General features: G+C 39.5%; 1 protein-coding gene across 5 annotated transcripts in view; it reads left to right on the plus strand.

The window, feature by feature from the left end:
• The window catches only part of ZRANB1 (zinc finger RANBP2-type containing 1), a 48,243-nt gene that overhangs the window by 25,217 nt on the left and 5,707 nt on the right, over positions 1 to 17,319 (plus strand). For all 5 annotated transcript variants that reach the window (XM_064514362.1, XM_026115908.2, XM_026115912.2 and 2 more), the window contains 6 exons: positions 3,423 to 3,610; positions 4,959 to 5,112; positions 7,854 to 7,925; positions 8,491 to 8,689; positions 12,312 to 12,432; positions 13,331 to 13,460. In XM_064514362.1, coding sequence (XP_064370432.1) covers positions 3,423 to 3,610; positions 4,959 to 5,112; positions 7,854 to 7,925; positions 8,491 to 8,689; positions 12,312 to 12,432; positions 13,331 to 13,460 — 864 coding nt within the window. The remainder of the gene's footprint in view (positions 1 to 3,422; positions 3,611 to 4,958; positions 5,113 to 7,853; positions 7,926 to 8,490; positions 8,690 to 12,311; positions 12,433 to 13,330; positions 13,461 to 17,319) is intronic.

The raw sequence follows: 17,319 nt of genomic DNA on the forward strand, positions 1-17,319 counted from the left end.
AAGACTTGCTTAAATGGTTAAAGCATAAAGGTAAAAATGGTTAAGGACATCTCGCTGTATGTCTAGACGTGGATTTGTCTGGACCAGTGCTAAAAGCTTGCTGCTGCTCTTCTCCCTCTTGGCCCCCCATAAATAGTCACCTGGCTGTTTGACTTAGGGAATAGAGAGTCACCAGATACAGCGTGTGCACATGTACACGTTTTCCCCAGCCCCGTGCGTGCACTGTAACTGTGCTAGCTCGATGTGCCAGTTAGCAAACCATCACTGCTCTTTACTTCTGCTAGGTAAAGTGCTGCCAACCCCATGCCTAACTTGCACGCTCCATTTTTAGTAAGGCCTAGAAAGCATATACAGTTTGCCTATTTTTGACATACGTATTTTTAAAATTTACTTTTTTTTAGCTTAAACTTCATCAGTGAGGCTTAGAAGTGTACTTTTTAAATGAAAGCTTATGTAATGATTTTAGTAATTCTAGGACGGGGGGCTTTTAGGAATGTCAAGCATTGTAAGACTCGCGAATAAACTGCTGGAGCTGGCAGTGCTGTATACAGCAGATGTCAATGATTTTGATCCCTATTGCAGCTTATAGTAGTTGGTGTTTGGAGGCATTGCCGAACCTCATGTGATTGCCTCTCGGTGTCAGTCTTAAATCAGTCGTTGCTGAGGTTTTATTAAGAGCAGGGTGGTAGTAAGCTGCCTTAGCAGCTGAGGGCGGCGGCATAGAGGAGCAGTGACAAATACGAACTGGCTGAGCACTGACTTAAGGCTGTCCTGGGTCACGCGTATTTGAAGGGCAGGCTGACTCAGATTTTTATGATGATTTGGGACTGATCAACCGTCGCTGAAAGGTCATATTTGCAGTGTTTAATTCTTTGATTTTTTGAAATAAGCCTGGGATATTTGAATTGCCAGGATCACTGCCTACCAATTTTAGAGTGGTCTTTGGTATTTTTGTCATTGCATGGTTCAGTGGAATGGGCAAGTATGACAACAGGAATCTTTTTTCCTTGTCAATAGATGTGGTCAAAATCTATACCTTTATAAAGGTATTTATTCATAAAAATAATACAAATTTGATCATAAAGTATCAGAGAATCAGTTCTCTCAAGGTTTTTCTTTTTCATTTTAAGAAAACAAGTCATTGGATAGTGTCTGACTTGATATCTCTGTATATCTGTAAACAAGCGTCAGTGCTGCATTTGGTTGGAATGATGTATTGTAACCAGCCTGGGTAGTGCCTTACCAGTGGCATAAAAATGTGGTTGCGTGCAAATAAAATGTTACACTTGGCAATCTTGTGAAGGATAAGTTTTGTCAGTATATGCTGTACCTTTTGCTTTGATGGTGTGTTTTAGTTCTGCAGTGAAATGTCATAACAGGAGCATAGCTAGGTTGGTCAGGGATCCTGTATCGTGTTCCTTTGATGTGTATTTTAGTGAACGTGAATCCCTCACCAAAGACTTCTCAGTTGTCTTCATTTCCCTTTGCTGAGCTAGGTTTTCTCCATCAGTAACAGCTCTTTACTTGTTTAAAATACTTTTCATCAGTGAAGTTTTAACTCCTCTGAAATAAGAATTAAAATGGACAGACATAACTTTTGACTAGTTAGTTCTTTAATTTGTCTTGGGTGGATGCATAGGCAGGTACTTAAACAGAGTGAGGTGTTAATGCCGGAGTGGAACAGGAATGTTTTCCTGCACAGTCAAGCTAGAGAAATGCTTTTGAAGAACCAGAAGAAGGATCTTCCTGTGTTGCTTTCATTCTGTCCTGGCCTGTTGCAACTTCTGGGTGCTTGTCAGACTGATAGATGTCATATGACTGAAACTTGCTTTTCAGTTTATATTCAGGAACTTGTCTGCTTTTGACCACCCTTGAAATGAGTAACCTAACTCCGTAGAGGCTTACTGAGTGGGGTGATAGCATTGTAGAAAAATGTCTTGCGTCGATAATCTTTTTCCCCTCCGTTTTTTTTCCCTGAAAGCTTTATAAGCTCTATATTGGAAAATAATAGACTTTCTGGCCAAGCTAAGAATGTTTCCCAATATGCTGGAATAACCAGCAACCCAGTGGTTAGGGCGCTGGTCTGGTACTAGGCAGTTCCGGACTGAGACTCAAAACACCAGACCAAAACAAGTTGAACTGGAGTGAGTGCCCGGAGACTTTGCCCTTTCTCTTCTGATGTATCTTTTTGCACCTTTTGTAAAATTATTAATTGAAGGATGGGCTTGAGCCTCCATTTTCAGTATCACAGCCTCTAGAGTCCCACGTAAAAACTTGTTCAGCTGTTGGCTGTTCTGAGTTGGAATGAGGCTTATCTGCAAAAATGGTGGGAGAGGGTTTTTCATCTTTATGTGATTGAGGAAAATCACTGAATTTCAAAGCTTTGGAATGACGGGAAAACCATTACCTGCTCAGCTTTGATCCTGCATTCTTACTCTTTTTCTGTTCTGGGGCTGCTGCAAATAGGGTTTCTTCTCAGTTGTGAATCAGATTTATTCTGTTTGCTTCTCTATAAGAGATGGCTTGCTTACGGTCATTTTTCTGTTTCTTCAGCTCATTATTCATTACACTGTTCTCATATGAAGAATGTATCTAAAATAAGATCTTTATAGTAAATGGCATTTCTAAATTTAGGAAACCTTGCTTGGGAAGGGATATGGTTGAAGATAACAGATTCAGCCTTTTGTTGATGGTGTGTTCTGATAATTAGACTTCAGAAGACTTTAGAAGACATTGGTTTTTTTATTTCTTTTTCCCCTTCCTCACTTTAAAAGTAAAGCAACACAAAGTTGATGTGGTGTGTATGTGTGACTTTTCTTTAATTTAGTTTTAATAGAGTACCCTAGATGATGTCTGGATAAATGTTTGATTTATAGCAGAGATGGTGAACTGAGGAAAAACCTCGTGCCCTCTATTCCCTTCAATGCTGGCTTTTAAACCATACTTCAAAAAAAAATAATCTTTTTGTTCTGAAAAATCTTGAATGAGTTTATTTCCTAACTGTGATCAAAATTGGAAGGAGTTTGTTTTTAAAACAAGTTACAAGGGAAGATGTAATAATCAGGCCTAATCTCTGTAGTATGAATGAATGATTTGCCTTCGTGACTGTTGATTAGACAAAATGATAGTGAGTACGTTATGCTGGGTATTTCATCAAGGGCCTCCAGCACCACGTGATAGCTGGCTTTTAATCTTCTGTATCTTCCAACTATTTTGGGGATTGGAGGTGATCTAGGAGGTGAGGTAAGTGCAAGTATTTCATAGTCTTCCGTTTAAAAAAAAAATTATTTGCAAGTTGCTTGGTATGCAGTTGACCTTTGTACATTAGGTTTGTGTCAGAATAGATAGAGGCAAACTGTATTAAGTAAGGTCCAGAACAGTTCATTCGCTAGCTAAAATGATGCTGTGTTTTGTTTCTTCAGGAGTTGTAGAAGGTGATTTAGCTGCTGTCGAGGCTTACAAGTCATCAGGAGGAGATATTGCGCGCCAGCTTACTGCAGATGAAGTACGCCTGCTAAATCGCCCTTCTGCTTTTGATGTTGGGTACACGCTTGTACATCTGGCTATACGCTTTCAGAGGCAAGACATGCTAGCAATTTTGCTTACAGAGGTGAGTTGCTCTGGCCCTTGCATAGACTGAATAGGAATCTTACGTAACTGTGCCACTGTTTGCAGCCAGTGACGTGTAATTTTATTTGCTCTTAGACAGAGACCAATATTGTTAGAAGGATAAGTGAATTGCTGCTTTGTGCCTTTGTTCTGTTGATGTTTCTCCTTAAGAAACAGTATTTTTAAGATGTATGCATGTGGTGGTCTGGAGGACGTTCAGGTTTCTCATTAAACGGAGCAATCGTGGCGTGCGCCTGACCCTACTGGCAGTGGTAGTAAGCTATTGTGAGGCTTCCTGTGCTTCGGGTGGGGGAGAGGAAATGCCCCGGAAGCAAAACACTGAGGTCAGTGACAGCTTAAATTTTTGAGTCTTGTAAATGAGTAAGTCTACCTGGCAGTGAACTGCCATTTTCTTTCTTCCGTGAGAGTCTTTGGAGCTTCTCTTATGGGGAAGAGCAAATTTCTTGCTTTGCAAATAAACTGTTCCCTCTCCCCTCGCCTTTAGTGTTGCACAGACCGGTTGGTTCCTCTGTGCAGTCATTTTGCTTTTGCATGTTCCGTTTCCTGGTGTATTTTTGCCTGATGAGTCTTACTACTGATGGTCTTTGTCCTGTTTCATCTTTCCCTCTTATTAAGCCCGTAACTAATTTTGTTAGTTTTTTTTCACGATTTTCTTCATCTCAAACTTATAGTTCCTCACCTGATCTGAGGCACGCTTTTATTCTACCTCCTCCCCTCCTTTGACACTTAATGCAGTTGTGAAGGCTTTGAGGAAAGTAGCATTCCTGAGAAGGAGAAGCACCTAAGGATGGTGGGATGCATAGGGTTGAGTAATGAAACAGTGGAGTAACTGAAGCAAGATAAATGTAGCTGAAGTCTGGAGAAGGTCTTATATTTATTTAAATACATATTAATATTTATTGATTTTTTAAATTTAATATCAATCCTAAGGCTTAATTAATTTCATCTTTATTAATACTAATGAATTCTTAGAACCATTTTTATATATGGTTAGTATTGGTGCTTTTTGTGCCACTCTTAAGCGTAAGGAATTTAAGTATCTTAACTTAATAGTTTTTGGGAAGTTTCTGTATAAGAAACTGTCTGTTGTGCTGTGGTAATAAAGTTCTATATATTAAATGTAGTCCAGGCTCACTCGTAACTCTTGAGATATTTCTCTATTGTTATCCAGTATCCTGCCATGTTCTGATTATACCAGAATACTGTGAACCCTTGTATGTGTGTGAGGCTTCACCCCCCCGCCTCCACTTTTCCTTTTTGCTCTTGCTCCTGATTCTTTATATTTAACTAGAAATAATACTGAGTGCAGTAAGTCTGCTATGTTACAGGTATCACAACATGCAGCGAAGTGCATTCCTGCCATGGTGTGTCCGGAGGTTACAGAACAAATTCGTCGTGAAATCGCTGCATCTCTTCATCAACGAAAGGGAGACTTTGCTTGCTATTTTCTAACTGACCTTGTAACGTTTACGTTACCTGCAGGTAATTGTAAAATGTGGCTTACTGTTGAAAGATTTCTTTGTCACCTTAGTTGAGACCTGCTAGTTTTAGATGTGCTCTTTGACTTTCTGATGATAGTGGTGTGTGTGTAGGGTTAGGGTTTGGTGTTTGCTTATTAATACTCAGTTTTTGCACACTTCCACCTATGCATCATTCTTGTGAAGTGAACGTGTGTTGTCGTCTTTACACATGAAGAAATTGAAGAAGAAATGTTGTGCTCTAAGGAAAGGCTGTATTAAAGTTAAGATTGGAGCCTGGATGCTTCTATACTCTAAGATTTTTGTACAGCTATGCTAGTTTTCATTCTTTTCCTTTGAGGCCCAGAGCTGTTCTTCCAGTACACTTTACATTTTTCACTTGGTTACAGCAGTAGCACTTCTTGAATACTTTTGAATTACTCTGTGACTAAGAAAATGTCTGTATAATGTTTGTCCATTAATAAAAGTTTTTAGAGGATTTTTTTTAATCTTCAGTAGCTGTTCCCTTTAATAGAAATGCCACCAGAGATAAGACAGTGTGCAGCCAGGTTACTTAATGTGTAGCTGGAAACTGCACTAATTAGCAAGTTGGGTTTTTTTTTTTATGAAGTGGTAGCATCGTGAGAATTGTATTTGGAACCCATTGCTTGAATGTTACCTCATCTTCTCCTCTTAAAAAAAATACATATATATATATATAGTATTTACCACTTATCTACAATTATCTGTTTGAGATGCTATTCAGTCTTATTCTGAGGGTCATGTGTGTTAGCAGACAGTGTGGGTGTACCAAGTGTCTAGGGACTATAACGCTTGCGTCTCTGTTTGGGGAGGGGAGGGAAGAAGGGGCAATACAGTGGCTTCATAACACATGTGAGAAGTGAATTGCTGTCACCAGAATTGAGGTTGTTCACTATTTTCAAGACACCTCTTAAATCAGTAAGCAGGTTATCTGATGTGTAGTAACTATTAATTAAGGAATAACAATGCTCAAAAGCTGGAGGAGAACCCGAACTTGGCTTCTGTGACTGCCCAGAAATAGAAATTGAAACTTCTGTACATTGAGACTGTTAATATATTTCTACTTCTATCATACCTAGTCAACCTAGCATTTCTTCTCATCAACAGCGGTTGGTCCCAAGTCAGCGTTTCCAAGAATGGTAGATCACACATTCATAGTCAGATATTACCTATACAATGTAGCTTGAAAGATCGAGTAGAAATTGAGCCCTGACTGAATACGATCCTCCCAGAGAGCCAGTGCACAGACGTGTGCAGTACAAAACTTTTAAATTGATTGCTGGCTACTCTTGAGTCGGTTTTAATTTAAGGAAAGAGAACTGCTTACACCGAACGAGGAGACGCTTCAGGAGCAATTCAGGTGCCTAAATGTGGGTGTCCGGTACCATTTTTGGAAGCCCTAGGATATCAGACATCTGAGTAGGGATGGCAGATATCACACTGGAGTATGAGATCTGCATGTCTCTGGACTATCACCTAAAGCCCCGTCCAGGTTTAACAAACGGTGTGTATGCACCACTGTTCAAGGATTGCCCTCCCACACAGGTTGTGTTTGGAAGCCCTTCTGGGTAGTGCTGCACTCTCCATCCAGCTGAGGACGTCCCCACCACCCAGTGGTAGACACAAACGGAAAAGACCAGCTGCACTCTCAGGAGTTTCGGCTTCCGTGTCAGCCTGTCTGAACACGGCTGCCCTGAAGCCAGCCTTAACATGGCTCACGCTTCTGACGTTTGTCTGGGGCAGCCCAGTGTTGTGTCTGTGGCACCTCAAAGAGCTGAAAGAGTGCTCTATGGTAGGCTTTTTCGGGCTGAGAAAGATACCAAGTTGAACACTGAATCGGTGGGCATTGACAGTAGCTAAGTGGTTGCAGGCCTATCTTCTTTTCAGATTCTTACTTTATCCATTCAAAATCCAGTTACTTAAATGTGTATGTGCGCAAGTATCATAGTGATCTGTATTTTGCCCTATTTGTCTTAGCGTAGGTATGTTTGAGGTTCACAACATGCAACCGTATTTATTGCATTATGAAATACAGGGTTCTCAAGAGTTTTGCACATTACACAATTTTTTATGCTTTTAAAGGTAAATCTATAGTTGCAGCTTCTATTTGTAAAGCTTTTGGAATAGTTAGTACTGATGTTTTCCTCAATCATAACTTAATAGTTTTCTCATTTTCTGTCTTCTAACTTGCAAACTGGCCCACAGAACAGTAGGATTCTCTGAACTATTTCTCCAAAGTTTGCAAGCAGTAACTAAGACAGTGGGTTGTTTTGGACAAGGATAAGGCTGTTGGTAAACTCTACTTGTCCACTGGGACACAGCAGGGTAGGAAGTCTTTCAGAAGGATGGAAAACCACTACTTTGAAATGAAGCTGTCTTAAATATAGCAGTGGTGAAATCCTCCCTCTCCCCCCACCCCTCCAAATTAGGTCTTTGCTTCCCTTTCTCCTTCAGAGAAGTCCATTTTTCCTAAGCGTGCTCTGATCCTCTCTTCATAAAAGGTATGATAGTCAGCTTGAGATGTAGCTGTACTTCAGCGTGTTCTATGAAGCTTAGGGTCACAAATGACAGATCTGAAAATAGCAGCAGCTTTTCAGTGGAAGCATTAGGGATTGTAGGGAGAAAGCTGTTGCATTAGTTCTCCTGAGCACCAACTTGTAATGTGTCTTTTTTTTTTTTATGGTAAAATTAAGTGATTCTTGTATTTGCTTTCCACTTTTCCAGATATTGAAGACTTACCGCCCACAGTCCAAGAAAAGTTATTTGATGAAGTACTTGATAGAGATGTTCAGAAAGGTAAACACTCTTGAGAATGACTATAATCTTTCCTTGGTCTTTGTTATAGATTTTATGTTGTGTTTTTTTTAATTTGCTTGAAGTTTTGTTTTAAATAAACTTGCTTTCAAATTAATTTCCACCTCAAAATTAGAAAGACAATAACATTTACATTAACTCTACAAGGTAGAGAGTGAGAATGGAGACTGCAGAAATTATGTTCGTAATGTATCTTTGGATTTATGGATTTTTAAGAGCTTTACAGTTTTAAGCAAGTCTGAGCTCTTTAAAGAAAACTGAACAATTTTCCCACTTCAGAAATAATCCTCAAAGAAATGATACGATGTTTTCTTTAAGGCTAGTGTATGATGTGTGGTCCTCTCGCCCACCCCGACAATATTTAGCCCAAGGAGGTGCTTTCTGCCTTTCAAGTTCACCCGTTCTTGTAGTCAGAGGGAAAACTTAACAATTTACCCATTTGCATAAACAGAATGGAGATTATGCTATTAAGATCTTATTCGGATTCTCTCACTGAGACAACTTCAAATGCTAGTAGATTTTAGAAGAGGTTATTGTCATGTTACAGAGCTAGAAGAGGAATCTCCCATTATTAACTGGTCACTGGAACTGGGTACGCGCTTGGACAGCAGATTATATGCACTTTGGAATCGGACTGCAGGGGACTGCCTGCTTGATTCAGTACTACAAGCCACTTGGGGCATTTACGACAAGGATTCAGTGCTGCGGAAAGCTCTTCACGACAGTTTACATGACTGCTCACATTGGTAAGGTACTTTTTGTGTTGGCTTTAAGGATAGCTTTCTGTGTAGCGTTGATTGTAGTATAGTGTAAAAAACCCCCCACAGATTTATTCTGGATAGTGTGGATCAAAGATGTTGAGTCACAGTGTGATTCATGTAATCTATTTCTGGTTTATTTTAATGCAAGCACTGGAAACCTGGACACCCTGTGAAATCGGTTGCAGTATGTTATATTCAGCAAATAGCATTTAAAACATAGTATTTTATACTGTGCTCTTGTAAGGAGTGCAGTAATACCACCTTTAATAAAACTGGATTTTCTGTATACTTGCAACGTAAATCAGGCACATGCCATGTCTTGCTGCTGTTGGTGGAAGATCTTCAGAAGACTGTTAGAAGATGGCCTTCAATTCCTATATATACTTTTTGGTATTTTCATTCTATCTGCTCAGTTACAGCTTTGTTCAGTATAGCGCTCTCTATTCCTGTTTTGTCTGCTGGAATAATGGCAGCAAAGCAGAAAGTGTTGATGTTTAACTAGGGCTGTCACTGGGCCATGGAATTAATTTCTCTCTGTGAATTAATTTTTGTTGTACGCTGGCAACCTTCTTCAGTCCTGTGTTTTTCTTTGCATCTGTTAGTGGAAAAAGTTTTGCAGCTGGACTCCCAGTGGTCTCCACCAGGTCTCAAGTATGTAATGGAACTAAGGCAAGATATTGATAAAGGTTAACTTAAGACATGGGAGATTAGATTTCCTACGTTCCTGTAGCCAAGGACAAGAGAAACTCTATCAGCAGGCCTAGTAGAGGAGTAGCCTGCTGCCTTGCTCCATTTGCTGTACAGGAGGTGAAGGAAAGTTAACTTTAGAGGTACCTATAAATAGCTGTTGTGATTACTGTCCCCGACTGCTTGCTGTTTGGGGAAAATTCCCAGAATTAGTATCCAGAGCTGGATTCCATGAAGTGGTGCTTCTGTCATCATTCTCCCGAGATCCTCTCTCTGAATGGATCTGTCACGACTTCAGAGTTGCTTATAAGGGAATGTGCGTTTGGACCATGCAGGAATGTCCCTGGCATCTCCAGCAATTCCCTTGAGGCCAGAACATAAATTTATGATAGATCAAATTTTGTTCTTTATAGTAACAAAAGCATGCATGGCATATAAAAACATGCGACAAACTGGATTAACCAATGTTAACTTTCGTTGACCTGTATCTAACGTAACACTCAGAATACGTTAAGTCCTGTAAACTTTTTTGGTTCCTGCTCTAGACAGAATCTGCATTTTCCTCAGAATTTTTAATCTTTATCCCTGTTGGAAGCAGATTTTTTTTTTCTTTTAATCTGATGCAGATGCTCATTTACAGTTGTTTGAATGTTGTTGCCTACCTTCAGTCTGGAAAATCTGATTTGCCAGGTTGATGCTGGAGAAATTAGTGGGGGTTCTAGTACAAAGCTATGCAGAGCTATAGCCTTAACAGGAACTGCTCTGCCACCAGAGTCTGTCTGTGATGGAAACTCTCAAGGAATCAACTCGTGTGGTACTGGAGATAATGCATCGCCCTACAGCGTGACTCCACACTGAGGCTCTGAGAACTCTTTTAGAATTTTAAAAATTCTGTTACAACCAATCTTCTATTGCCCCGGACGGATTCTGGGTGGGAAGAAGCTGTTGCTTTTAAACTTTTTGGGCTAGGACATACAGTTGACTGGAAATACAGTTGACTGGAAATCAGGTTGTCATCGCTGGCTTTAATGACAGTAGTTGCTGAAGGAATATGCAATCGCTGGTCTCAACTACAGTACATTTAAACTTTTATGTAATGGAATTCTTCTTCAAAGCCTTAAAAATGATGCTTAAAAATGGAGATTTTTATAGGCATAACATGAACATTCAAATAAGTCATCTGGCCACACTCTGTCATGTTTGTTTAGGTGCTGAACAGAGAAGTATCTCTGTAGTAGAGACAATCTAGTGTCTGGTTCTCGAAAAAACTTGGTAGTGAAGTTTCCAGGGGTTTTGGCCTATGGAGTCTTTTTCCACTCAACTTTTAAATGTCTTCCCTCCTGCGCAGCGTGTCCAGATTTGTCCCTCTCTTTACTGCCCTGTTAGCCTTCGGTGGAGAATGGGCACGCCATAAGGCGGCTTTCAGAATTGTCTTACACGTCTGTTCAGTCCTCTTGCGTGTGTCGCACTGAGAAGTTTGTTTCAGATGAGCTCGGAGTCTTGAGGCCTTGACTTCTCTGCCTGAAGCTATCAAAATAGCCTCCCAGGAACAGTTGCAGATAACTGGCTCTAGGGCTGATTAATGCAAAGAAAGAGTTCTTAAGCAAATCATGTTCGCATTAGACCTTTTTTAACTGCATCTGGTTAAACTTCTTTCAGGAGAACTGGCAGTTCATGTAGCACTAGGTGTTCAGCTAGGGACTCCTGGGGGAAAACAGGGGTAAAGGTGGAAGCAATTCGTGGGTTTGGAGAGAAACTAGGATGTAGATAGAGCTGGAAGATTCCCTGTAGATGGTTTGCTGTGAGTAAGCACATATGCCTATTAAAATATGTCTTAGTAATAGTTCTTAAGCAAGTCAATGGTTTTAGCTGTAGCTGGCAAAAGCAACCTGATAGGTAATAGCTGTCATATCCTCCAAGATTTTTGGATGATTACATCTTTACTGAAAAATTAGGAAAGGTTTCCCCCCCACACACTCACTCAGTGCTACCCTTCTCAGATTTTAGTTGAACTAGTTCATTTCAGTGACTTTTTATAAGCTGAATGTTTGCATTTGCAGTAAAGTCTGTTGTCTAAAACTTGGCTTAACACTTTTTAGTAAATCCTTGTTCTTAGTACTGAATTAAGGGCTTTCTACAGTGCAGTGACTAGACTGACTTTAAAATTTTAAAAGTGAGCATCTGCTTTTGAATATGTTGATCATTTTAATTTGTAATTGGTTAAAAAAGATGAAATACGGACTACACGCTAGCATACAAAAAACTTAATTTAAACAGAAAAATATAAACCCAGTGATTTTAAAACCTTGAGTGTAAATTTGATTAATCGCATTTTCTGTATTTGATTCTTATCTATCCTGCTTTATAGCTTTTCCATATAATGTGAAATTACCATACTCTTTCCTCCAAAAACTGTATCAAAACCAGATTCTGCCTGTTAACCACATTCTATTTGAAGCTGATGTGCGAGCACGCTGGAGTTAATTCGTTCACAGTATGGTTAAAGAAGAAAACACCTCTATTGTCTATGTGAGAAGAATCAGTAGTTTTTTTTACATAAAATAGAAGATCTTAGTTCAGTATCCTATAGCTCAGCACTTAAGTAAGCCTCAGTAAGGCTTCAAGAAGCTATTATAAAGTGTAGCAAACTAGCCAGGAGCCTCTTAGGACCTCTTATCAATTACAGTATTTTTGCTGTGGACATGAGGATACCAAGTGATATCTTGGATGAGAATTAGCAAATGGCGTCTCCTGAAGATTAAAGAAAAATAGATAAATCAATTTTCTTGGCATATGCTTTGTTCTCACTTCAGTACGGAAGCTGGGATACAGGGTTTCAAAGAGCTGAATACTGCTATCAGACATGATTGAGTAAATATTTTAATGTTTTTGCTACTCTTTCTCGCTGTTAATATTTTAGGTTCTATACACGCTGGAAAGAGTGGGAATCGTGGTATTCCCAAAGCTTTGGTTTACATTTCTCATTGCGCGAGGAACAGTGGCAGGAAGACTGGGCATTCATACTCTCTCTTGCGAGCCAGGTGAGAACTTCTCTTGTAAGCTTGCTGTTAGAAGGGTTATTTTAACCCCTTGAATAGAAATTTCCAAAACTTGGAATGTTGTTCACGAATAAGAATTTTTTTCTTATAGCAGAAAACATTCCCGTTAATCCAGCAATCTTAAAATAGTATTGGGTAGCCTCTTCCTTCTGTATTTTAAAACTTTATTTAAAAATCTGTAATTTCTGAGTTTACTGTTAAGCAGTACAAGGGTCCTAAAAAGAGTCTGGTTCTGCTGATGTCAGAGCCAAGTCTGTAGAACAAACCGATACACAATGGTCTGCTTAACGCCTTGCCTCTTACCTCCTGCAACACTCACCTAGAACATACCTGCAAATTTGTAACCTGAAACTATTAAAACTTTAGCAAGCTGACACTTTGCTACTCCCTTCCAAAATACAAGTTATGTTCCTATAAGCTTCCAAATATAGCAGTATTTTTAAACTCCTCCCTTAATGCCAAAATCATGCATGTACCTTATTTTATCATAACTATTTTTAGATGTGCTGTTTCCCTATCATTAAAAGGTATTTACCTTAACTTTTCTCAGATGCATGAGTTATTTTTAGGCTAAACATGATGCAGAGCTTCACTTGTAATGAAATAAATATTGAATATGAAATGAATGAAATATGGTAGATTGAATCTGGGAGATAGGACAAAGAATTACTGTAGACAGATAAAGTTCTTGTGCAAGCTGAAATGTTTGTGCTTATCTCTAACTAATATGTAATGGTCTTCCAGTCTTTCATTTTCCCTACCAAAGCTAGATTACTCTTAAAAGGGCTTTCTCCCTCAACATGGAGAATATTTTTCAAATTTAAAAGTAAAGAATGATAAAGTTCTGTTTCAAGTGTTGTCTTGTTTGTGTTTGGTACAGCCTGGAGCAAGTTTGGAGCAGACACACATTTTTGTACTTGCACATATTCTTAGAAGACCAATTATAGTTTATGGAGTAAAATATTATAAGAGTTTCCGGGGAGAAACGTTAGGATATACCCGTTTTCAAGGTAAGCCTTTAGTTTTTAAACTTAAACTAAAGTTTAGTTTAGGAAAAGTTTTAGCTATAGATCATACATTTAAAAGAAGTTGAAAGGAGAGTGATGTGTAAGCTACTAGCCTGAAGGGGATGGAATTACTGTGGACATAAATCTTTTTTTTACTGTTATAAAGAACAAAACAACCCCCTCAAAACTTCCAGTTTTTCTTTTCTTAGAAGGAGGAAGTTTGATAATTAAAGTACAAGGTATGTATAGCAGGCATGCTACGTGTAGCCATACTAAGAGAACTTTTGCCCTCCACTCAACATGCTTTTAATCAGTGACTTGTATAAAATGTTCTTTTAGTGAAAACCTAACAAAAGTTGTGATTTGTACTGCTCTAAGACACAGGAGGCTTAATAAAAGATAGAATTTGAAATTCCGTTTGTCACAGTAGTAACTACCAAAACCGTTCATTTTGTAAACTAAATCGTATTTAGCACTTCCTGAAGGAAGCTGTCCAGTGTGCTTCACAAGCTGCGGGAGAGACAGGCAAACGGTGAAGCAGGGTTTACATTGGTGTAGTTCCTCAACAGAGTGACAGCACTATCTGCTACTGCTATCCCCCTTTTTTAGGACGAAGGGCTGTGCCTTGCCATTCTGCAGCGCTGTAGGAGGTGATTTGTGAAGCAGCCCTTAAGAGCAGTGAAAAGCAGTCTCCCTTAGAGCCCAAGGCAAGGGTGTACAAAGAAAGGTAGAGTAAAGGAGGGTGGAGAATGGTAAAGTTGGAATAGAGAAAATTTTTATTACTTTTTTTGTACTTGATTAGATTAATGTTGGCAACTTACTTGACTGTATGCCATAGAAGTTCAAAAGGAAGGAATTCTGTTCGTAAATGCTCTACTAGTAGCTTATTGTTTGAGGCATAAGATTAGGAAGCTTTATTATGTGTGATTACAAAATATTGGTCAACTGATAACATAAATCTTATTTTCTGTAAAACTAAATTCCATGATCTGTTATTCTGTGATAATTTTAACTTATCTGATATGTTTGCAATTCACAATTTACAACTAACATTATGTAAATACTGACCTATTTCTCAGCTAGTACTGTAATTTTGCATACCTTGATCAGGTTCTTGCTGACTGTGTCTCCTCTTAGTCTTCTGGGTATACAGCTCAGCCATCGTTAAGATAAATACGAAGATGTTGTTTTGTTTAGTTGACTCCAGTCCAGTTTTGCTTAGACTGTTATTTGTAGATTTCTAGAGATACGTATTCTATTTTGCAAGCCTAATATATGCATTTGGGCAACTTGCCTGTGTGTTGGATGCTAATACTTTAATATTTCCCTGTCTATAAAAATAAAAAAAAAGGGGATTGGGAGCATCTGTGTATGCTCAACAGCAACCAATGAACGTGGAAGGAATTGTTGAGTTGGGAAACTGCAGCTGTGTTACAAGGTGCTAGGGCATGTGCATTTTGCCCATGGTCATCTTCCTGGCCTCAAGCATGTCTGCTTATCTATTAGCCTACAGTTGTTTCCATCTATACATCACTATTTATTATAGCTTAGTAGACAATTTCTTGAAACAGGTCTAGAAGTCTCTTTCTGTGATTTAAAAGAAAGTAATGTAGCTTTGGAAGCTGGCAGACGCATAATATCTTGAAGAACTCCAGGCTGTAGAATTAATGTCAAATATAGAACATAAGTATTTAGTCTTCAGAAAAATCTAAGAAGCTGTTTGGCTTGTAAGTTCTGGGCAGTTGAAAGTCTTTATATGATGAATGAGGATTATTTGTTGTTGTTGATACCTGCTTTGTGCAGTTAAATGTTATTTCACCTGTTATATTTCATTTAAGATGATAAAAATGTAGATTGGGAAAGAACAGTTATTAGTAATGTACAAATCCGATACTCCAAGTTTGTGTTGTATTTAACCTGAAGGCTGAGTGGTCTGCAAAATATTTTCATTTCACAGGCGGGGCGTTGAGGCAGATAAGTATGATTTGATCTAAATATTCCAAAATTGTTGTCTTGCTCTGTGAGCCAGAAGGTAACAAGGTATCTGGGGCAACCTCTTCCTAGACGTGCAATGTCCAGGAATTTTGTCAGATGAACGTTCGTGACTTGCGATTTGCTTGGCACAAGCGTAATGTTGCATGCTTTTGTGTAAGTGAGCAGGTGAGCTTGAGAGTCCTGTGTCAAATTACCTGAAGTTACTTCTCTCCGCTGCCTAACCCCCGTGTTGTGGAGTGCTGCGCTGAGTAAATGCTTGCGGGGTGGCTGAGGCCCAGGGGCTATATGGCCCTCGGACTTGCTAGCGTGGGCTGCCGGGACAAGTCTCCTCCAGATCGTTTGCTGTTCTGTGTTCGAGAGTGAGCTGTGATTAGCACCTGCTTGCTTCTGGGGAGCCTTGAAGTGCTTAGTGTTTTGTGGTTTACTTCTTTTATAACAACTAGGCTATGTTTAAGATCACACTCGCCAAAAAAGAGCTTTTAAATAGCTTAACTCTGTGATTAAGTTTGTAGCACCCTGCAGCGTGCTGCAGGACCCCCTGCCCACCACCCAAGCCATAACCTTCTCCCTGGTACAAATTATTTTGCTTGAGGTAGTCGTCGTTGCAAGCTGGCAGCTCTGCCAGGAGTGCTGTGAATCCCATAGCTGATAGCCGCTTTGTTTCCTAGAAGGCAATTGACTGTTAATGCCTCTTTAAATATTAAAGATTTGACAGTGCGAGTTCCATTTTACTCAGCCTTAAGTATTCTCCCAGTCTAGCTGCATATATTTAGTGGCATGAATATACAGCTTTTAAAATTAAACAGGAAAAAAGACGACGTACTCAAATATCATCAGATCGGGTTTAGTTTCTCAAATCCAGTGTGGATGGCTTCCAGGATAGGTGTAAGCCTATAGTCTTTTTTTTCTGTGGCTTACATGTGTGTCTACTTTTTTGAAACTACCTTTGCAATTGATAACCGACTCGTTTTACACGTCTTCAAAGCACTTGCGGGTATTCCTGATAATGCATGAAATGTTCTTCTCATGGAGCTCATCGCAGAAGCTCGAGGGAGAAGGGCAAGTGTAATACAGCTTTCTGTCTTGGGGAAATTATTAGTTTAGCAATATTTTTACTAAAATAAACAGACCAAACATGGAAAAAGTTGGTATAAACACTGCCAAAAAGTTGCTGAATTTTAATGTATAGGTTATGTGGAGGCAAGCAGGTTAGTTCCACTCCTGAGGAGCTGTTTTTGAACAGGTCACGTACCTATGGGTTGCATGGGAGTTGTATGTTGTTAGAGGAAATGTTTGATGTTTGTGGAGATCAGACCCTTTGCTTCTCCAGTGATTTCTGTAGCCCTGACTACATTGAATAGCGATTGGTGCTAAAACACACCAGACTGGGACAGAAGGGCGTTAGCTGGCTGACGCAGGCCTCTTCAGAAGAGTTGGTGCTATTTGTGAGTGGAAGGTGGGGAGCTTTCGTTATAGCTCTGATTTCTTTTTTCTTTTTTCTTTTTTCTTTCTTTCTTTTTTTTTTTTAGGAAAGGGTGATGTTTTTGGCTTTTTTTTTTCTTCCTTTTTTTTTTCCTGGAGGAAAGGGGTGACCCCCTGAGGGTGCTGGCAGTGGTGCTCTCTGTACATGTTGGTGGGTCAGTGAGTCCTTTCAGAACTGCCATTGACCGGTAAAGCCTTACAAAATCCTGGATTTGATCCAAAAATGCCTTCCAAACTCCTGGAGCAGAAGAGGAGATGGAAGCATGCATCACCTAGGGGGTTGGTAGGTGGAGATGAGTGGTCCTTTAATGAGTGGTATCTTATTGCAGAGGACCTGCTTCCATACTACTTCTCTCTGAGAGTTCCTGCTTTTGGTACGGGCAGA

The sequence above is a fragment of the Dromaius novaehollandiae genome, chromosome 6 (genome assembly GCF_036370855.1).
Source record: "Dromaius novaehollandiae isolate bDroNov1 chromosome 6, bDroNov1.hap1, whole genome shotgun sequence".
NCBI lineage: Eukaryota > Metazoa > Chordata > Aves > Casuariiformes > Dromaiidae > Dromaius > Dromaius novaehollandiae.